This window comes from Pelobates fuscus, chromosome 5 (genome assembly GCF_036172605.1).
Source record: "Pelobates fuscus isolate aPelFus1 chromosome 5, aPelFus1.pri, whole genome shotgun sequence".
Classification (NCBI taxonomy): domain Eukaryota; kingdom Metazoa; phylum Chordata; class Amphibia; order Anura; family Pelobatidae; genus Pelobates; species Pelobates fuscus.
The window spans coordinates 104498112-104522420 of record NC_086321.1 but is presented as its reverse complement, the minus strand read 5'-3'; the positions used below and the strand labels follow the sequence as shown (position 1 = coordinate 104522420).

Genomic DNA, 24309 nt, shown 5'->3' with positions numbered 1-24309 from the left:
AAAGTAGCACATATCTGAAATGAAAAGTAAAGGATATCCATGTGATCCATTTATGATATTTTAAAAGGTTCATTCTTTTTAAATGATCACGAATACCAACAGGAAAACTGTCAAATATAGTATAGTCAAGTATATTATAGTCAAGTATAGTAACTCACTAATTTTCAAGCTAGATGATTGTCCTCTGGTGTCATTTGACAATGCCGTATACTGAGCAAGTAAGTAACTATGGTAAAATCTTTAATTCTTATTTGATGCTGGCTGCAATTTTAAGCATTCTGTTCTCTACTCGAATTTGTCTAATTTTCAAGTTTCTTTATTACAGTTTTTGCAGTACACATCTAAAAGAATGCTAGGGTTGATGTTAAATAACTGTTAAAATCTCCTTGCTTTTAAACTACAGTCTTCTCATAACTAACATTGTTTAGCTTAGCCATTAACAAACATCTCCTCAAAGTACTCGAACGCATGTAGTAAATTTGTTACATTTCCCCATCATAAAACCAGATCAACCTAATTATGTATTGCATAACTGAACCAGGTGGTTAAACACCAAAGCACGTCCTTACCTAATGCCACATTGCTGATGGAGGCCATGTGGCTGGTACCTGGTATGCTTGTACAGGGCCCGGCTCTATGTTTGTGCCGTGGCTGCCCCTCCATCACATTAGATTATGTTGAGTATGCCATTTTACCAGGCGCTCGGAAGCACTTACATTGTTGCTAACTAGCGCCCGGTAGAACTAGGTCCGGCAGCATCCACCACAGCTCGCTCAGCCAGGCCGTCCCAGTCCCAGACATGCATTGCAGCAGCAGCGTGCGGGAACTTCAATTCCTCGCTCCCGTCCCTTCTCTTGTACGTGGGGAGAAGTGGGCGGGAGCACAACAGGCAGAGAAAGGACATGATGGGCAGCCAGGCACAGGCAATGAACAGCAATGAAGGTAAGGTATGTCGGAGAATGTGTGTTAGTCTGCCTCAGTCAGTATGTTTATGTATGTCAGTCTGTATGGGTCAGTGTGTCTGTAACGGTCATTAAGTGTGCCTGTATGGGTCATTGTATGTGCCTGTATGGGTCATTGTATGTGTCTGTATGGGTCATTGTATGTGTCTGTATGGGTCAGTGTCTGTGTCTGTATGGGTCAGTGTCTGTGTCTGTATGGGTCAGTGTCTGTGTCTGTATGGGTCAGTGTCTGTGTCTGCATGGGTCAGTGTCTGTGTCTGCATGGGTCAGTGTCTGTGTCTGCATGGGTCAGTGTCTGTGTCTGCATGGGTCAGTGTCTGTGTCTGCATGGGTCAGTGTCTGTGTCTGCATGGGTCAATGTGTGTTCCTGCATGGGTCAATGTGTGCTCCTGCATGGGCCAGTCTGTCTATATGTGTGTGTCTGTATGTGTGTGTGTGTCTGTCTGTATGTGTGTGTGTCTGCATGGGTCAGTGTGTCTGTCTGTATGTGTGTGTGTCTGCATGGGTCAGTGTGTGTATATCAGTCTGTGTGCGTCAGTCTACATGGGCTATTGCGTGTGTGTTAGTCTGCATGATTGGATGAAGCAAATGGGGCGGCGAATTTGTTTCCGCCTAGAGCGCCAAACATTTTTGCACCAGCCATGTGCTTGTAAGCATAAAGCTCGCAGTTACATTTTATTGGAAGCAGCATTCAACATGTCTGACTGCTGGAAAGATTAGATGCAATTTTAAGAATGAAAAGACAACCCTTAAAAAAAAATAAAAAAATAAAAAAATGCTCTAGCTCTGATTAGGATTGTCTGATGCTTGGGTTATGTAATCTATATTTCTATAGTAATATATTGAATTGTGGATTATGGTATAATGGCCTACTTGTTTTACAGTAAAAATTGTAACTTTAAACAAGCAACTTTATTTGTTACTTATTAGTTCACACTTATCGCTTATATTGCGTAGGCAGTTCAACATGACAGGAAATCACGTGTCCAGGTGTGTTACAGCTTAGTTAATTATTATTATTATTATGTTATTATTTATATAGCGCCAACAAATTCCACAGCGCTTTACAGTGGGTGGATGAACAAACATGTAGTTGTAACCAGACAAGTTGGACACACAGGAACAGAGGGGTTAAGGGCCCTGCTCAATGAGCTTACATGCTAGAGGTAGTGGGGTAAAGTGACACAAAAGGTAAGGATAGTATTAGGCTAATGACAGTTGTAAGAGAGGAATCAGTCGGGAGCTATTAACAGTTTAATTGATGAAGAAGTGGCTTTTCAATGATTTTTTTAAGGAGTGGAGACTGTGTGAGCATCTAACGAATGAGGGAAGTGAGTTCAACAGGAACGGTGCAGCCCTCGAGAAGTCTTGAAGGAGAGCATCAGACGTGGGAGTACGGACCGAAGATAGACTTAAGTCTTCATCAGAGTGTAAGGGCCTAGACAGGACATACTTGTGTATTAGGGAGGATAGATAGTTGGGGCAGCATTAGGTAGAGATTTGAAAGCAAGAACCAGAATTTTAAATTGATCCCTACATCTTAAAGGAAGCCAATGTAGGGACTGACAGAAGGGTGGGGCGTGGGAGGTGCGGGCGGACAAGAAGATGAGCCTCACTGCCGCATTCATTATGGACTGTAACGGTGCAAGTTGGGAGCACGTAAGACCACTGAGAAGCAGAAAGGACAGTGGAATGGACCAGCACCTTAGTTGCATCTTGCATTAAGTAGAGTCGGATGTGCGCAATGTTTTTGAGATGGAAGTGGCAGGATTTGTCGATAGACTGAACATGAGGCGTGAAGGAGAGGTCGGAGTCAAAGAGAACACCTAGGCAGTGAGCCTGCGTGGTGGAGTTGATGGTAGCACCGTTGACTTGGAGGGAGACAGACACAGGAGTAGCAACACTTGAGGGAGGAAAGACTAGAATTTCAGTTTTGGTCAAGTTGAGTTTAAGGAAGTGGGCAGCCCATCCAGTTAGAAATATCAGAGAGGCAGTCAGAGACACTATTTAAGAGGGATGGGGAGAGATCAGGAGAGGACAGATAGATTTGCTTGTCATCCGCATAGAAATGATATTGGAAGCCAAAGGAGCTAATGAGTTTACCAAGGGAGGCAGTATAGATAGAGAACAGTAGGGGACCAAGGACTGAACCTTGGGGGACACCAACAGAGAGGAGTTGGGGAGAAGAAGCTGAGCCAGAGAAAGAAACACTGAAATGGTGCTGGGAGAGGTAGGAGGAGCACCAGGAGAGAGCAATACCTTGTAGACCGATATTGCGGAGGATGAGAAGAAGCTGTTAACGATCAACAGTGTCAAAAGCTGCAGAAAGGTCAAGGAGAATTAGAATAGACCAGTGACCACGAGATTTTGCATGAGTAGATCATTGGATACTTTGGTCAGTGCTGTTTCCACAGAGTGCTTAGCGCGGAATCCAGACTGAAGTGGGTCTTGCAGAGAGTTGGACTCTAGGAAGTCTGTTAAATTTGCATACACAACTCTTTCAAGGATCTTGGGCGCAAAAGACAGTAGCGAGGACGGTAGTCCGGAGTTTGGGTCAAGCTTGGGCTTCTTTAGAATTGGGGTTACAGTTGCATGTTTGAAGGACTATGGAAATATGCCAGAGGAGAGAGAGAGATTGAGAATTTTAGTGAGAGGTAGAGAAAGAGCAGAAGACAGAGTACAGATGAGATACGAGGGAATTGGATCGAGGGAGCAGGTGGTGGGGCGGGAGGACTGTAGCAGAGCAAAAACCTCTTCTGCTGTAGCTAGTGCGAATGCACATAGAACAGCAGAGGAAGTGAGGTTAGGTGAAGTATTGTAAGGGGAAGAAGAAGAGTGAGAGATCTCTTCCCTGATTGTAGAGATCTTGTCAGTGAAGTGAGTTGTAAAGTCGGAGGCGGTCAAGTTAGTAGGTGGAGGGGGAACACTAGCGCGAAGAAGAGATTTAAATGTTTGAAATAGTCGTTTGGATTCGCGGGAGAGGGTGGCTTTGAGGGTATTGAAGTAATTTACTTTTGCAGAGGAAAGAGCCAAGCTGTATGAGCACAGCATAAATTTATAGTGGAGAAAGTCAGACGCACAGTGAGATTTTCTCCAACAGCGTTTTGCAGTTCTGGAGCATTTTTGGAGGTATCGAGTCAGCTTGGTGTGCCAAGGTTGTTGTTGGGTGCGCTTGCTGCGTTTAAATGTAGGAGTTGCCATGATGTCTAGTTGAGAGGAGAGGGTGGAATTGTAGAAGGAGGTTTTCAGAGCTAAGACAGTTGAGGTTCAGACGGTAGTGTCAATTGGGTCTTGGGTATGCCGATGTCAATAGTCAGCAGATAGTGGTCAGAGGAAAAGGAATATTGGAGAGATTAGAGGCAGTACTTGGTGAAGGCGAGATCGAGTGTTTCCCGCTGTATGGGTTGCTAAATTGGAACATTGCGTGTGGCCAAGTGAGGAGGTTACAGAGAGCAGATGAGAGGCATCAGTGCAGTTGGGGTTGTTGATTGGGATATTGAAATCCCCAAGTATAAGGGAAGGAGTGCTAGATGACAGGAAGTGGGAAGCCAGGAAAAAAGTGTTCAATGAATAGCCGAGGATGACCGGGGGAGGAGAAAAGGATAGGGCAGGGGGAGTTATGATTGGTTGAAAGGTACATTGAGGGGAGAGAAGGATGCCTACACCACCTCCTTTACAGTTGATTCTGGGAGTGTGAGAGAATTGTAGCCCACCAAAACATAAAGAGGCAGGAGTAGTGCTATCAAAGGGGGAAAGCCAGGTCTCTGTAAGTGCAAGTAGTGTGAGTGAGTTTGAGATGAAAAAGTTGTGTATGGCAATTACTGCAGACGTAGCGGGCATTCCAGAGTGCACACTGAATGTTGGTAAGGGAGGGTAAAGTGTAGGGTATTGTGATGAGATTTCAGGGGTTTCTGGTTTTCTTACTGTGTGTAGAGAAGGTGAAGGGCCCTGGATTGGGAGAGACATCACCAGACTTCAATTAAGTGATTTTCTATTGTTTAAAGCAGATCGATGTTTGTCCATTTGTTTTTCAGAAATTGCATGAATGTGAAAAAAAAAATCAGGATTAAAATTAATATTTAAGTGCAAGTACTGGCATAACAAAACTGGGGAATTATTGTCAGATAACTTAATAATGATGCTTTTGGCAGTTTGATAAGGTCATCAGAACCATGCACTTATCAATTTTTGTTCCTGTGTTTATAAACTTATAAACTTTTGTGGCCTGCGCCTAGTATGTTTAGTTGCATAATGCAATGGAATACATTTGTGCTTTTCAAGTAAAAATGTAGGGAGAGCAAAAGATCTCCTTGAGCAGCCCCACACTCCCTTAATTCAGAGAGGGAGGGAGTGAGTGATCTGCAACATGGGTGGGAACAGATCTTTCACACTCTCTCACTGTCCTGAAAGAACCTGTCTTAAAGGGATATATTAAACACCAAACCGCAAATAAAATATTCCTGAGAAATGGCAATGCTTGCATTACAATGTTAGTTCCTCTTAAGACAGCTCCCTGCCTCCTCTACAGCTTCCTCTCTAGCTGGAAGCTCTCTGTCTGAGTTGGATACGACTTAGCTCATCAGCTGAGCTTGATCAACAGATGATCTCAGACAATGAGCTAGTGCTTAGCTCAGGAGAGCTATCCTAAGCAGGAGTTAAAGCTTTCCTAAAGGTTGCAGGGAGTGAGTCTAGTTACATAGTTACATAGCTGAAAAGAGACTTGCGTCCAAGTTCAGCCTTCCTCACATTTGTTTTTTCCTGTTGATCCAAAAGAAGGCAAAAAAAACAAAAAACGTTTGAAGCACTTCCAATTTTGCAAAAAGCTAGGAAAATTCATTCTTGACCCTAGAATGGCAGTCAGATTTATCCCTGGATCAAGCAGTTATTACCCTACATTGAAAGATTATATCCTTGAATATTTTGTTTTTGTAAGTATGCATCCAGTAGCTGTTTGAAAATCTGTATGGACTCTGATAAAACCACTTCTTCAGGCAGAGAATTCCACATCCTTATTGATCTTACAGTAAAAGAATAAAATTTCCTTTGCCTTAGAGGAAATCTTAATTCTTCCAGTCTAAATGCATGACCTTGTGTCCTATGCAAAGTCCGGTTTGTGAATAGATTTCCACACAATGGTTTGTATTGGCCCTGAATATATTTGTATAATGTTATCATATCCCCTCTCAGGTGACATTTTTCTAAACTAAATAGGTTTACATTTGTTAACCTTTCTTCATAGCTGATATGTTTCATTCCTTTTATTAATTTTGTAGCCCGCCTCTGCTCTTTTTCTAGTGCCATAATGTCATTCTTTAGAACAGACGGCCAAAATTGCACTGCATATTCAATATGTGGTCTTACCAGTGATTTATAAAGAGGCAAAATGATATTCTCATCTTGAGAATGAATGCCCTTTTTCATGCATGACTATACCTTACTGGCCTTAGCCACTGCTGATTGACATTGCACATTGTTGCATAGTTTGTTATTCTATAACAATTCCCAAGTCCTTTTCGTGTGTTGTTATCCCTACTTCGCTTCCATTAAGGGTATACGTTGCTTGTGCATTCTTTATGCTGAAGTACATAACTTTGCATTTTTCAACATTACATTTTCATCTGCCATTTGAGTGCCTAGTCCACCAGTCTATCAAAATCCCTCTACAGCAAAGTAATATCTTGCTCACATCACAGGTGTATCACATGTAACAACTCAATTGATTAGAAATATATATTTTTTCCTTTTTTTAACATACCGATAATACCATTGTTTACACTGGGAAATTAATCAGCTCTTAGTATACCATAAATTCTACTGATTGACACAAGTGTACTTAATGTATTCACGTTATCATTGCCGCAAGTTGTTCAGGAATGTCTATTTTCTAATTATTTTCCTTTTACAGTTTTTTTCTCTTTTCAGTGCTAACAGATGTTTCCTTTATAATGATGATTCCTATTTCTGTTTCTAGTGTATAAATAATTAAAATAACAGTTAATTAGAGCATTATGTTAAATTCTCTATTTGCTAAACAAGTTTCATCAGCCTTGCAGAAAGTTGCTAGTTGTAGAACACCACTTCTGATATTCCTTTCTTAAATTTTGGCTCCAGTATAACATCACTTTACATTGTTCATGGTTTCCAATAATACTTTAAAAAATGTTACTCTTATACGAAAACTTATTTTTTTTGGTAAAGAATAAAATGACCCATTCAGCCCATTCTTTTTCACGCTGAATAATTTTGACAATGTGTATTTTCCTTTCACTTTATTTATTTTATAAATAACACCTCTACAATCACTTGTTTTCCCTCCTCCTTGCTTCCCACGTGTAATGTGATACATTACACATTACTTAGTTTTTTTTTTTTTTTAAATAAATTATGGGTGCATTACCTAGCCCCTGTGTCAAATCCTGGACCCAAATAAATGAACATTGGCTCGCAGCTCTAAATGTACAAAATTAGTGACAATGGAGCATGCACACCTGCCCTCAAAAGTAAGTGCATCACCACAGTTGACCAATATAACTGCGTCAATGTTGGGTTACGTGTGACCTGGCAACAGATCTCTTCCTTCGTTTTATGGCTCAGCGCTGTGTGTGAAGGATGAGCGAACTCTTCTCACATGCAGAGTCTTGTGTGGATGGTGGGAAGATTGGTGCAGCCTGGCACAGAAAGAGGATGATTTCCAGGTATGCTGTTTAAGGGAGGACAGCCACTTACAATTTTATTTGAAGCAAGGCATGAATTACTAGCACGTTAAAGCCTTCATTACGGTCCTACACTTGCTGCCATAGGTGTCACTAGTTTTATTGGTGCCTGGAGTGTCCATTTAAGTTATTTTAGATGTAAGTAGTATTTTTATTTTGCTTATGTGCTGCTAAAGTTTGATAATTTGTTGAAAGTCTTTATTTGTTAATGTCTTAATTTTTTAATAAAAAGCACTATAGGGTTAAAACCACCATCTAGCCACCCTGGTCCCCTCAATGCCTCCCTAAAAATAGTAAAATCTTACTTGTATTCAAGTCTGGAGCTGCTGGCTTTGTCCCTGTTTTCTTTTGACCTGCCCACTGCCTGCTGACATCAGCAGAAGTGGTAGCCTGATCCAATCACAGTGCTTCCCCATAGGATTGGCTGTGATGGACAAAGAGGCAGATCCGGGGCAGAGCCAGCACAATTTAAACACAGCCCTGGCCAATCCGCATCTCCTCATGGAGATTAATTGAATCAAGGAATCTCTATGAGGAAAGTTCAGTGTCTGCATGCAGAGGGAGGAGATACTGAATGTTTGGATGCATTTTAGGCAGCCATGACCCAGGAAGGATCTCTTACAGCCATCCGAGGAGTGGCCACTGAAGTTTATTACTAGGCTGTAATGTAAACACTGCATTTTTTTCTGAAAAGACAGTGTTTACAGCAAAATGCCTGAAGGTAATGATTCTACTTACCAGAACAAATGCAATAAGCTGTATTTGTTCTTGTGACTATAGTGCCCCTTTAAGTCCTTTTGGTTATTGACTCGGATATGGGAAAATTGCTCCCTTAACCCTTATCCATTGAGATTGTGAATGCTTAAGCTTGGCTGCTTTATGCAAGGCAAGTGCAATATATTTAATCTCCAATAGGTATATATATATATACAAGAGATATGTTTCCTCATAGTGTATTTTCCTTTGATGCTTAACGTTTTTTCCCTCAGAATTTGAAACACGCAAGCTCTTAATCTGTCACTATGCATTACCTACAGAATGGGAGAAATATCTGATTTATTCATATTTCTGATATAAATTTTAGTAGCGCACTTCACACTGTGAGATATAATGTCACACACGTTTTGATTCTGGAGGTGTATATTTTAATAATGGATTACACATATTTAATTTATGATCTGCAATGTATTTTAAATGTAAACATTCTAATATCGAGAAAACTCATAATTAGTCCACTGTGCATTAAATGAAATCTCTGAGCAACAATATTGTGATGTTTCTCTAGCAATACTGTCACTTTAGATACCTGTATTAGTGAAAATATGCCATTATAAAAATGCCACTACCTCCTTCCCTTCTTTTCCATTAGTGCAATGGCCCACTATGTTACCCATGCGTGCATACCAAATATTTTGATATATTAACCCCTTAAGGACACAACTTCTGGAATAAAAGGGAATCATGATGGAATATTTCCGTCATGTGTGCTTAAGGGGTTAAAAAAGGGGAAGGGATTTGACACAAATAACATGGCAAACAATATTACTCACACTAATGCATACCTACCAGGTGTCCCTTTTTATGAGGGGCAGTCCCTTCTCCCTCTTTTCTATCCTAATGTCCCTCTTCTCTGGGAGCTCCATATTTTTGCTGTGTCTGAACCTCACAGTAATAAATGTTATTAGAAATCAGTCTGCATAAATAAGATACATTCTTCTTGCTCCAAATTACGTTTTAGTTACATAAATTATTAGTAAGTAACCTAAAATTTATCAGAACAGCCCTACCCCTGGACACAGACAAAAAATAAGGGATGATCTGCTGTTTTTTTTTAAATATTTTTTTTCTTTATATTCATTGTATTTTTATATATATACATACCCTTTTATGCATCTCAATATAATATAAACAATATGCATGAGGAAAGATCATTGAATTTTTAAAATGTTGAAGAATCTTACTAAGAGTGAAGTTTCACCACCCTCCCCTTCTCTCCTTGTTTCCACTAATGTTAATACATGTCTGAACTGAGCAAATATCAGAACTACAGCAATTCTCGGCCAACTTCCGGGTTTCGACAATGGAGCGCATATTGGAACGCACGCGTCATTGGACGTCGAACGTGATGACGTCATATGCGGAAATCACGGAATTAAGCCGCGAAAAAAGAAAAATGAAGCACCTGCAAGATATCATCGATTATGTGGACACAGAGGGGTGTATATAAGGACTAGGGAGGGAGGGGAATATTATTGTTCATTGCTTGTTTATCTGTTCTTGTCAAACACCACACAAGTCCCTGAGGAAGTCCTTTTTTGTTGGATGAAACGCATAGAACCCCTGGTGGTGACATAGAGGGACTACATTGATGATTTTAAACCTTTATGTAAGTTATTAAATACTTATTTTGTACTTCACTCTGAATGTGCATCTTATTTTTATTATATTTTCTTCTTGAGCGCATATAAATACATCTATGGAGATTCCAACCCAAATAGAAGATTTGGAACTCCTATTCTGAAAAGAAAAAAAATCTCAAGGCTTGCAAACTTCTGTGAAAGTGTGAGTGGCCATTTGTGAACGGAATTTCTACTTAAACCTATATACACAGTTATACACTATGGTGTTTTATTTGTAATTGGTTCAGCAGATCATCCCTTATTTTTTGTCTGTATTTTTGTGGAAGACAAGAGGAAGTCTTCTGGGATATCATTGGAAATTTCATCCTATACAGGAAAGTTTCTTTCTGCTGATATAAATTAAGCACTTATTACACTGTGGTGGGTGTGCACACACATTGTTTTTTCTCTACCACTGGACACACCTGCACTCACACCCCTAAAATGTGCGTGCCCTTCTTTGTTTATTTGAAAGGTTTAGAGGCATGCTAATGCCAGAATGGGTTGGGTCCCATATGAATACAACAGAATATTCGCCATACCATCTTTTTGTTTAAAAACTGTTAAACAAAGACATTATCATTATGTAGTTCCTTTTTACCCCTTAAGGACCAAGCCTCATTTGCTGTTGCTGATCTGCCTTTATAATCTATATAATCACCGCAATAGTGGTGTTCATTTTCGTACTTGACGGAATTATTCCATCATGGGTCCTCTTGGCAAAGACTGCATGATGGAATAATTCTGTTATTGGTCCTTAAGGGGTTAATGGTTTTCTGACACAGATAGTGTATGAATTATCCAAGCTTTTTTTGTAAAAATATCCAGTACACAATTGTTTCTGCTAGTACATGTTTTTAATAAAGAAAACATTTAGTCGCAATCTAGTCATTGATTACAACAAGCACTATAACTGTTTGCAAAGTCAACTGAGCTAACAAGCTATATTTTTCATTGGTGATCATAAAGCAGCATTTCCACAGATTATACAGCCAGGGCAAATCAGCATGGACAAATTCAAATAAACCCTTCTCGCTAATTACAAATGATCAGAAGTCATGCTTAAGAATGAGAGCAAGACTCCTAATAAGGTTCTTTATCCATGGCCAAGTTGTCCTTTACGATCTTTGCCAAGATCTCGGTAGTGATTGGAATGAAGTCATTACTTATCTCTAGAGTCTGCAGTTGCCAAGAAAACTCTGTAGTATTGCAATCTAGCTAACTGAGAAAAATTGACAAGACACTTGGAAATGGGTTGACCCATATTGAAAAAGGTTAATATAATTAATTTACATATACATATTTAAGTACAATGACCTTAGCTTGTGACAGATTCACATTAAACACAACTATAGCATACTGTTTACTTCTTTTTTTGCCCAAACAATAATGAAAAAAAGAAATCGGAAGTGTCAAATTTACTTTAAAGCATCTTAGGATAACAATTTAGTGCCTAAATATGTTTTTGACGTTATTCATTAAGTGAAGATACACATACCTTCTTTATATTCAGTCATCTATCTGAATTGCTTGGTACATGTCACCTAACATTGGATTACAATCTCTATGTGTACGTAGTATATCTATAGTTTTTTGCAGACTTTGTTTTCATACAGAATGCCACCTACTAAGTGAGGATACGGTTGTTTATTTTTAGGAGACATTGTACTTTGGGTCTGGAGCAAATTATTCATTAGATTGTATAATCCAGCATGTTGCCAAATCCTGTAGATTCCATCTTAAAAACATAGCCCGCACCCACCCCTTTATTGCACCAGATACTACCAAGGAGCTTGTCCATGCTCTAGTAATTTCCCGCATGGATTATTGTAACCCTCTCCTGATTGGTCTTCCCAAAAGCCGTACTGCACCCCTACAGTCCGTAATGAACGCTGCTGCTAGACTGATCTTCCTCTCTAGTCGTTTCTCTCACACCTCACCCATCTGCCAGTCCTTACATTGGCTTCCTGTATGCTATAGGAGTCAATTCAAGGTACTAACTCACACCTATAAAGCACTGAACAACTCTAGCCCCTCTTATATCTCCTCACAGATCCATAGGTATGTCCCTTCTCGGTCTCTCCGCTCTGCCCATGACCACCTCCTGTCCCTTGTCCGCACCCGTACGGCCAACTCGCGCTTGCAGGACTTCTCGCGGGCGGCTCCATTCCTATGGAATAGCCTACCTACCGCCATCAGACTCTCCCCTAGTCTTGCATCTTTTAAGAAGTGCCTTAAAACCCATCTCTTTAGGAAAGCTTATGGCCTCCAAGACTAACCCTTACCTCACATACCTGTCTCTTGCCCTCTCCTAAAGGGCAGCCCACCTTATTTGATTGCAAATTCCTGTCCTAATGTGTTTTACACCCCACCTCCTATAGAATGTAAGCTTGATTGAGCAGGGTCCTCTTCAACCTATTGTTCCTGTAAGTTTATTTGTAATTGTCCTATTTATAGTTAAATCCCCTCTCATAATATTGTAAAGCGCTACGGAATCTGTTGGCGCTATATAAATGGCAATAATTATAATAATATTTGATACCGGCTGTCTGGTTGTGTTTGCTGAACACTCCTCTAGCCTATTTAGAAACATAGAAACATAGAATGGGACGGCCCATCTAGTCTGCCCAATTTTAAAAATACTTGTATTAGTACCTAGCTTTATTTTATAATTAGGATAGCCTTATGCCTATCCCACACGTATGCTTAAACACCTTTACTGTGTTAACCTCTACCACTTCAGCTGGAAGCCTATTCCATGCATCCACTACCCTCTCAGTAATACCTTCTGATATTATTTTTAAACCTTTATCCCTCTAATTTAAGACTATGTCCTCTTGTTGTGGTAGTTTTTCTTCTTTTAAATATAGTCTCCTCCTTTACTGTGTTGATTCCCTTTATGTATTTAAATGTTTCTATCATATCCCCCATTGTCTCGTCTTTCCTCCAAGCTATACATGTTAAGTTCCTTTAATCTTTCCTTGTAAGTTTTATCCTGCAATCCATGAACCAGTTTAGTAGCCCTTCTCTAAACTCACTCCAATATTAAGATTTGATTTGTAACATGCATTGAATCATGTCATTTGCATTTACTGTAGTATGGGTGTGATGGGGCAGCTTTGAGAGATACAAGGTTCTGGTCATTAGGGTAGACTTTTTTTTTCTGCAATAGAATTTATGATTCTGGGCTTGGTTTACTGCAGTGTGCAGATAATTTAAGAGCTCTGTATATGTTCTACTACTTATACAACTGGTTCCCCCTATCTCATTCTCATTGATAAGATTTCAGTTGCCCAGATTGTCTCCTAGACAGGAATTCATTGTGAAATGCAGCCTAGACTAGGCTTTTTTTTCTCATGCACATATGGTACCTTTCCCAATTATTTTTTCACCAAAATATTTTTTTTTTAAAATATATAATTATCTCAGTAATTGAATGATGGTCTATACCAGTGGTAGTCAACCTTTTTTTACCTACCGCCCACTAATGCATCTTTTTGGTTGAAAAAATTTCCTTACCGCCCACCAGTTTTCGCGCAAATGGGGAATATTTTTTAGAAAGGAGGGTGTTTAACAAAAAATAAATGTACGTACATTTATCTTTTTATTTCTACTTAATGCAGGTTTATAAGGTGTTTAGCTTTATAAAGTTTAATGAGAAAACAATAAAGTAAATTGAAATTACCTTTACTAGTGATTAATGAGATCCTTGAGGTTGATGCTGCGAGACTAAATATTTGATATCTGGTTCGATTTTCGTAAGGAACAAACGAAGGTCTCTTTCAGTGATATTCAGACGACTTCTCTGTTTGCGCATAATATGATTTCTCATTTGTCGTCTCCTCTCCCTCCTCAATTCCCCTCCCCACCTTTTTTTCCCATTTTTTCTATTTTGTAACCTTCCTTGTATCAATGCCCAGTAGGAAGGCTGAGCTAGGTAGCCCACTTACTATATAGTCCACTATAACAGACACACACATACAGACAGACACACACATACAGACAGACACACACATACAGACAGACACACACACACATACAGACACACACACATACAGACACACACACACATACAGACACACACACACATACAGACACACACATACAGACACACACATACAGACACACACACACAAATACAGACACATAGACGACACACATACAGACACACATACAGACACACATACAGACACACATACAGACACACATACAGACACACATACAGACACACATACAGACACACATACAGACACACATACAGACACACATACAGACACACATACAGACACACATACACAAATACAGACACATAGACGACACACATACACGACACAACACATACAGACACACATACATACAGACACACATACATACAGACACACATACATACAGACACACATACATACAGACACACATACATACAGACACACATACACGACACACATACAGACACACATACAGACATACAGACATACATACACACACACGACACATACATACACGACACATACACACACACACGACACATACATACACACACACACACGACACACATACACACACATACAGACACACATACAGACACACATACAGACACACATACAGACACACATACACAAATACAGACACATAGACGACACACATACACGACACAACACATACAGACACACATACATACAGACACACATACATACAGACACACATACATACAGACACACATACATACAGACACACATACATACAGACACACATACATACAGACACACATACAGACACACATACACGACACACATACAGACACACATACAGACATACAGACATACATACACACACACGACACATACATACACGACACATACACACACACACGACACATACATACACACACACACACGACACACATACACACACATACACACATACAGACACACATACAGACACATACAGACACACATACAGACACATACAGACACACATACAGACACACATACACAAATACAGACACATAGACACACACACGACAAACATACACAAGACACACACAACACATACAGGAACACAGACAGACACACATACACACAAGACACATACATACAGACACACACAAGACACACATACCAACAGACAGTCACACATACATACACACACACACACACACACACACAAGACATATATACAGACACACACACACACAACATACATACAAAGACACACACAAGCCATACATACAAAGACACACACACACACACACGACATACATACAAAGACACACACACATTATATTTAAGTCACCCTCCTGTTTCCTACCTTTTAGATTCAGGAGGGTGACTTTCCCTGGGGTCCAGTGGTGGCTCAGGTGGATGGGAGTCAGAGTTCCCACTCTGGACGGTCTTCCTCCCGCGCGGCTCTCAGTGTTAGCTGGGAGGAGTGACGTGCAGTCACTTCCTCCCAGCTCTGCGATGTCATCACAGGGGGCCCGGTCGCGCTGTTAAAGCGCCCAGCGCTGACCGGGCCCCCTCACAATCCACATCCATCGGGTGGCCCTGACAGCATGGGCCACCCGATGGACCCCTCCATATGCGGCCCCGGCGGTTTGCCGCGCGGGCCGGGGCCGCAAATTGTCACGGGGGTACCCAGTCGCAGGGGTACCGCCGGCTCGCACCCGCCCGCCCGGTCGTCAGGTCGTCAAAACCTGGAAATCCCTACCGCCCACCTGAAATCCTAAAACGCCCACTAGTGGGCGGTAGGGACCAGGTTGACGACCCATGGTCTATACTCTATACCATCCTAAAATTTTAATATTTAATTAAAGATCTCAGAGATGATTAGAATTGAAAATGCTAGATTAGCAGGGCATCAAATACTAACATAAGGTTTCAGGGATTATTTTATTGCCGTGCAGTCCTTTTAACTATTTAAGAAGTTAAAATGCAATTGGGTTTATTTTACATTGTTGAATATGGTTTTGGTAATTGTTTAAATGAGCAGTAAGCATCTCTTTGAAATAAAAATATCTGTATATTTTGTGTCCCCAAAAACATACATCTGCGATATACCTTCTACTGCTTCCTCTTCTAATAATGTGGAGGTTAAGGAAATGGCAATTATAAATAACATTTTCTTTCCTTAAGTATAATATTGTTTTAGTAAGGTACCATTTTTTGAATTGCAATTTTGTATTATATATTTTTATGAGCATTCTGTCATCGGGAGCAGCAACTGAACTGAGGAAATGAAGACTAAAACATATTAATAAATATTCAAACACTGAACATAAACAGAAATGTAATCTATTGGTCTGTGCAACCCACTGAGCTACTAGAAACACAGTACTCAGAATCTCCACAGGGAATTCACAAAGCTGCCTACAGGAATAAAAATGGATTAAGAAACTATATCAAAAAAAGGTTTTAAAACAGAATAAAATATACATAATTGGATGAATCACCAGGGTTTCAAAGCACAAAGCAGATGGTCAAAATGCTCTGTTATTGCCATCATAATTCCTAGGTCTCGCACAGGTGTTTTGTTTTTCATGTAGCGTTATTATTGTGTACAGATGTGCATTTAAGTAAATAACTTTAGCTATTCATTAACCTTAGTTAACTTATTATTTAATTGTGAGACTTTAACAAACCATTTTATGTCCGTGCAGTCCTTGTCAGAACAGTTTTACACTGCGCTTTACCTGTTGGTTATGATGAAGACACACATTGGCTACATTAGTGCCCACATCATCCAAATAGTGTATGTGGGTGAGTTTCTTAGAGTGTGTCCTTAAAAAGCAATGGAAATTCTAGATGATGTTTATAGAATGGACCTTAATCTCATGAGTAAATAACTCCAAATGCCCATGTGAATGCACAAGTAGCAATTAGGACCTTGCCTTTCTCTTTCTCAACCACACGTAGATCATGCCTATCATACCCTTCAGATTTTCTCCCCTGCCACTGAACAAGAGGTGGCTGTGCTTCTACTTTCCTCTTGCCCCACCACTTGCCCTCTTGATCCTGTCCCATCTCACCTTCTCCGATCTCTCTCCCTTTGTCTTCTGCCTTCCTTAACACACATCTTCAACTGCTCTCTCTCTTCTGACATTTGTCCCTGCTGACCTCAAATATGCTACTGTAGTACCTATCCTGAGAAAAAAAGTCCCTTGACCAGTCCACCTCCTCTATCGGCCCATATCCCTGCTCCCTTTTTCTGCAAAGCTTCTGGAAAGACTTGTCTTTACCCGTATGTCTCACTTCCTCAATTCCCACTCTCTCCTTGAGCCTCTTCAATCTGGCTTCCGCCCCCTCCACTCTGCTGAGACTGCTCTTATCAAAGTTACTAATGACCTAATTGCAGCTAAATCCACTACTCCATACTAACACTTCTTGACCTCTCTGCTGCCTTTGACATCATGCTCTCCTTCTTCAAACTCTTCAATCACTCGATCTCTGTGACTCTGTCCTCTCGTGGTTTTCCTCTTATCTCTCCCAACGCTCGTTCAGTGTCTCCTTTTCTAATGATACTGCCTCCATTCACCCTGTCTCTGTTGGAGTCCCCCAAGGCTCTGTCCTTGGTCTGGTTCTTTTTTATCTTTATACTGCCTCTCTTGGCAAACTTATTACCTCATTTGGATTCCACTTCCACCTGTACGCTGATGATACCCAGATATATCTCTCCTCCCTAGACCTCTCCCCTGCCGTCCTGCAATGTGTCACTGCTTTCCTCCATCTCTGAGTTTTCTAAAACTAAATCTCTCGTAAACTGAACTCCTTGTCATTCCTCCTCCTAATACGGATTCTCTTCTTTCGCTCTCCCTTCAAGTCAGTGGTATCCACATCAGTCCATCCTTGCAAGCGTGTTGTCACAGTGCCATATTTGATTCTATTATTTGATTCTAGTCTCACCTTTGAGCCTCACATCCAGCATGTTATTAAATCCTCTAGGTTCCACCTTAAAAACATAGCCCACATCCGCCCCTTTCTTACGCAAGATGGTACCAAAGAGCTTGTCCATGCTCTAGTAATTTCCCGCATGGATTATTGTTACCCTCTCCTAGTTGATCTTCCCAAAAAAACGTATTGCCCCTCTACAGTCTGTAATGAATGCTTCCGCCAGACTGATTTTCCTTTCTAGTCGGTCCTCTCACACTTCACCCCTTTGTCAGTCCTTACATTGGCTTCCTGTATCCTGTAGGAGTCTATTCAAAATGCTAACCCATACCTATAAAGTATTGACCAATTCTAGCCCCTCTTATAACTCTTCACAGATCCATAGGTATGCCCCTTCTCAGTCTCTGCCCGTGCTCTGCCCGTGACCTTCTCCTGTCCACTACTCTCACCCGTACGGCCAACTCACGCTTGCAAGACTTCTCGCAGGCGGCTTCCTTCCTATGGAAAAGCCTGCCTACCGCCATCAGTCTCTTCCCTAGTCTTCAATCGTTTAAGAAGTGCCTTAAAACCCATCTTTCTAGTAAAAGTTTAAGGCCTCCCAGAGTAACCTCTAGCTCACATACCTCTCTCTTGCTCTCTCCTGGTCAGCACTCTACTATCTCCTCCAGCTCTGCTTCACTCCCACCTATTTTGATTGCTATTCCCTGTCCTATTGTGTTTTACTCCCCACCTCCTGTAAGCTTGTTTGAGCAGGGTTCTCTTCAACCTATCGTTTCTGTAAGTTTTCTTGTAATTGTCCTATTTATAGTTACATCCCCCCTCTCATAATATTGTAAAGCACTACGGAATCTGTTTTCGCTATATAAATGGCAATAATAATCTATGAACAGATTTGATCAGATTTGTAGTAAATGCGAACACCAAACTCATATCGGCTATCTGTAGTGAGATTGATAGTAGATGTTAACACCAGAAGTGTAACGAGTGAGCCTCCTGACCCCTGACCCCTGACGCATTTTGCGTTTCATCTCCCCCTCTGAGCTACTCTGGCAAAACGCACGAGTCAGGGCTCAGGAGGCTCAGTTGTACCACTTTTGGTGTTAACATCTACTACTAATCTCACTACATATAGCCGATAATACGAGCTTGGTGTTAGCATTTACTACAAATTGATTATAGATGGACGTCAATACGAGAAAGTAGCTTCCTTGTTTTACATGGTCGCGTAGTCCTCTAACTACTTTGTATGATTTTAATAACAGTATGAATCCTTGACTATAGGAGCTGCAGCGGGAGGCAGTATAATAGAGTGGGATTTTTAAAGGGTCGCCCTCAAAGGCACATTAGACTCTTGAAAGGAGATATACTTTTTGGGACATTATTCCCCTTCTGTCCATACTCTTGAAGCAGTTAATAACAGGACAGCATAGTACTTTGATCACCTCTAGGATCCTATTATTATATTCCTGTTGTTTATTTGCCTCAATAGAGAGGACCGTACCTTCCATTTTGTTTTTAGTTTTATTTATTTTTGTCACTTTTTCATATATTTTATTATACTCTAGATATTTAATAAAAGTTTAGTAGTATGCTCTCTAAGGAATACATTTTTGGTAGACGTTTTCTTTTGTTTTTTCATACTTGTTGTTCAAAGTTTAGGAGTTACCCCCATTTTTTCTGCTACCAGAGTGTTTCCCTTTTTCCATATAAGAGGCTCATTTTCTTTTGGTCTCAATTAGCAGCACTAAGACTGCTTGCTAGGTGACTTAAGGTCATGTAACATGAGGACATCCGGCGTCAATTAAATCCCCATAGGAAAGCATTGTGACTATGCTTTCCTATGGGGAAGGCCTAGAGTGCTTGTGGTGCTCGTCACACATTACTGCCCCATGTTGAATGACGTCAAATGAGGTGAAGCACTGACCCAGTGCTGAGATACATCGGCATTTGGATCAGTTAAGTAAATTAAACAGTTTTTAACCTTTTTTTTGTGGGAGTGAGGGGCATGGTGGGTGGCAAGATAGATGGGAGGCTGTGAGCTATATTTCTAGGAATACAGGTTTGTATTCCTAGCACTATAATATCCATTTAAATTTGAATTAATCACATAATCAATTTTTCATTTGCTTTGTTGTTTAAAGAAGTACCACTTCCCGGGATTTTTACAATTTTCCTTATCCCATATATTTAACAAAGATATGTTTGTAGAGTCTGAAACATAATCTAATGTAGTAGGTCTAATATTAAATAGAGTGGACTAAGAGGTTGAAAATTGCTCACCTGTAAAAATTGCTCAAGTTGGAGGGGGACAGTGTCACCATAGAACACATTCACCTGAATGACTTGAGCCTTTGAGATTTGTAAGGCTCTGTTCTCTGTGATTGTAGGTTTTTATTTTACTACACACCCTATTATTGTGAATAAACATCATATTCTGCTTAATTTTCTCTACTATATGCCCCCATTATTTTAAGGGGTCAGTGTATTTATCTAGCGCTCCACTATACCACTGGTGTTGGCCTTGGTTTGCTACATAGCTGCTGTGCTTGTTGGTGTGTAGAGTTTGAGGGGGAAGTGTGGCAGCAACTTGGGATATTTTTCTTCATGTATATTAAGCGCCTATTTATCACACATAACCTTTTTCACTTTACCAATTGTTTCATGTTCAAAAAATATTTAACAGAAAATGGAACATTACATGAGAAAACAGTTATCAAGACTTATAGGTGATATTCGTTTTTTTTTCCTTCTTTTTTCTTCAATGTGATAATTTCCAGAGGACTGACAGATCTTCTTTAAATATATTTTCCTGTAAATTCTGGAAATGGTAAATAATTAGATTTTTTTTTTTCTTCTAATACAGGTGCAGTTAAAGAACACTATTTCAAGTCAATATGTGATCCGAACTCAGCCTACGAATATGTGTCTTTCAACTTTGGAATGTGCTGCAATTGCACTTTCTGTTATGGAAAAGAATACTGAGATTCAAGAGGTCGGTATACAAGTCTATTCCTAGTGTGATTTTTGTGCAAGAGAGAATTGATAACAAGTTCGTTTTAGTGACGAGAGACGTAATAATAAATATACAATCCGTGTTATGAACTCACATTTATGTTAGCTCAAACGTCTTTTCAACCAGGAGTGGTTGCAACTAATGTGGTATTAGAAACCTAGCATTTAGAAATGAATATTTAATAAAATTCTTAAAAAAAAATAAAAAAAAATCAAATCCTACATATTTACAAAACACATGCAAGAGATGTTAGATGATTAGATGCCTTTGAGTTATTTCTGTTTATTAAAAAGAATTTAGTATAGATTGAAAATAATTATCATATTTGGTAATACCACAGTATTGGAAATCTGTTACTGTTCGACCGGTTGGGGAGTTTTTCTCTCTAGTATCAAAATATAGGAGCTAAGAACTAGCTATTAGACCATTTATTCTGTGGCTGGTGAGATTGAATGGGTATTGGAAGGAATGAGAGACAAGCATAACAAGGTTACATTGTGCCTAAATGTGTTTCATTATAAGGTGTGTTAAATTGTAACTATGTGTGTCCTGACCGTGTGCATTGGAGGAGTGCCGGGCAGTGTGTATCGGTGTGTGTATCCCAAAAGTGTGGCTGGAATGTATTTCAACGTGAGTATCTTTGATTGTCTTTGTCTAAGAAAGTGTGTTGAGACATACACACACACAAAGTTGCACAAAAAGTCTCCCATATACAAAAATACTACAAACAGATCACACGCAAACACAACTTCACAAACCCATTGACAGCACACATACTCACAAGAAGCCACACATAAATACACACACCACCACACAAAATCCCACAAGTAGACCCACCCTACTTACACAGCCCACATTTACACACATAATATGATGAACAGTCCACTTACGTAACATACAATACCACAAACTACTCACATTCACAATATAACATAGCACAAATACAGGCAAATTCAATTTTACAAAACATCCATACATAACACAAGCAGAATACAGCAAAATATACACACATTAATAAAAAAAAAAATATATATATATATATATATATATATATAATGTAGAACCGTTTGGCACTCTCCTTACAAAAAACAAGAGAAATATCATGCCTAGGTGCTACCCGCATTCAAAATATAAAAACATAAAGTAAGGGGTGCACTCACAGGTCTTCAGTGAAGTGGAAACTGTTTTATTTAGGTTAAAAAAATCATCAGTGCATCAGTGAAAAAATTCGACGTTTCGACCCCTCAGGGTCTTTTTCGAGAAAGACCTGTGAGTGCACCTCTTACTTTATGTTTATATATATATATATATATAAAACCTACACACCAAGGGACTTCAAAGTCTTGTTATGGCTCAGTGACACTAAAGTTTGCCTACCCCTGGTTTAGATCATACATTTCTCTGACAAAATATTTAACTTTTGTTTGTTGGAGTGTGTGTACCTCCTAGCTATCTAAGGAATTAGATTAGATCTAAGGGATTAGATGCTATTTATTTAATCAGTATAAACCTCTGTACTAGAGAAGCACAACATGTAATATATGTAAGAAACAGGTGAAAAAAGAGCTATATAATTCAATACTGATTTTTCAAGGCTCCTTGCTAATTTACTTTTTAAACATGTTGTTCTCTTACATTGTATTTAACAGACAATCCTTCGCCCACTTCAAGCACTGTGCACATTTCAGCTCCAACATGGGGCTCAGGTTCATCACAGCAAGGAACATCTGCTTAAAAATGGTCTGTATGACAAACCATTGCCAAAGAATAAACGCAAATTGAAGAAAATGCAGTTCCTGGTTAACAATGTTAAAATTTAGAGACATTTTCTGCCCACACAAACAACAAAATACAAAATATGTAAGGCTTGAAATGTTTTCCCATTTGAGTCACATGTCAAAGGGAACACATAACACTGATTTTAAAAGACTTTACCATTAGTCAAATTAGCCAAGCTAAAAAAAAAAAAAAAAAAGTACACATTTGGGGAAATTTACAATTTCTTTTTCCTAATTTAAAATTCTGTCATGTTCTAATTTGTTACATTGTTATTTTTAATAAGAATACAAACACATTTGGTGCAAATACTTTTCTATAGGGTTTATACTTTTTCTTATTTATTGGGGTATTGTACAAATGCAACACACTTATTTTAATTTACACTTTGAGGAGGCCTTATCTATGGTCATTGCATAGACAGGCAATACAGTTGTGTTCAACTAATACAGTGTTAGGTGGTACTGTGAAAAGTCCTACGGTTCTTGATGGAGTTGCTTCATCAGCTGGAAAAGTATACTTGAAGAGATTTTTACCTGGGAATTTTATCTTTCATAGATTTATCTCTAAATCTCACTGTGGTAACTGATCTGTTTACTCGACAAACACCTAAAACAGCCTTATTTCATGTGAACATTCTAATGTTTTAATTCTTTCTTTTGAGTTTAGTTTTTTTTTTGTTTTGTTTTATGAGAATTGAAAGGCAAAGGATTTAGATCATATTTACTGACGTAATATATATGTGAAAAATATGTATTGCTACTAGTAATAAAAGTTATTGAACATATGTTATTGTTACAAGTTTTGTTCAGTAGTTTGAATTAGTTTTCCTTTGGCTACCATTTTAGTCTTTTGTATTGCACTCTGTGTTAGTACCGCATTATGCAATAAATAACAAACTAATATCCTCTTGTGTCAAGACTAGATTTAACAATGACAATTCCATTTCTTCAAGGCTCAGGTACCAGAAGTCACCGTCATGCTCTGTGAAATAATACAATGCTAACCCCTTTGGCAGTAACTGTGTAAACTAATGGTGTAAATTATGCTTCAACCAGCTTGTTCTTTAACGCCTTTGTAGCCAGTGTATTTTGAAAGTTTATTATTTGCATTTTCATTGTACATCTGTGCGAACAATAAAAAAGTTTCCCTCAGGGATAATGCAAATTTCCTATTCCTTTTAGTTCAACAAAGAATACCCAAGGCACCTCATAACCTTTTATGGGGCTGCCAACGAGTCATGTTAGGTGGTGGGGGAATTTGTTTTTTAAAACTGTAATTTGTTATCAAAGAACAAGGACAATTATACTGGAATGGAAAAGAAAACGAGGATCTACAAATGTGGTGGGTGTGATAAAATTAGATAAGAAAATATATGTAATAGAAATAAGGATACATATGCGAGGAGATACTTATGCACATTATCTTAAAGAAACCTTTCTTGTTTAGTGAGCTGGTGAGCATGCATTGAAACATCAAAGATACACAAATCAATACATATGTTGGTGTATAACTGAAAATGGATCAAAACATTCTATGGCTGAAGGCGTAAAGGCAAGGACA

At 39.3% G+C, this 24309-nt stretch overlaps 1 protein-coding gene across 1 annotated transcript in view; it reads left to right on the top strand.

Moving 5' to 3' along the window:
- DTWD2 (DTW domain containing 2) overlaps positions 1-23848 on the top strand; it is a 233619-nt gene extending 209771 nt beyond the window's left edge. The window contains exons 6-7 of the mRNA XM_063456933.1: positions 20821-20949; positions 22620-23848. Of these exons, the coding sequence (XP_063313003.1) occupies positions 20821-20949; positions 22620-22790 (300 nt within the window). The 3' untranslated portion in view covers positions 22791-23848. The remainder of the gene's footprint in view (positions 1-20820; positions 20950-22619) is intronic.
- The last annotated feature ends 461 nt before the right edge of the window (positions 23849-24309 follow it).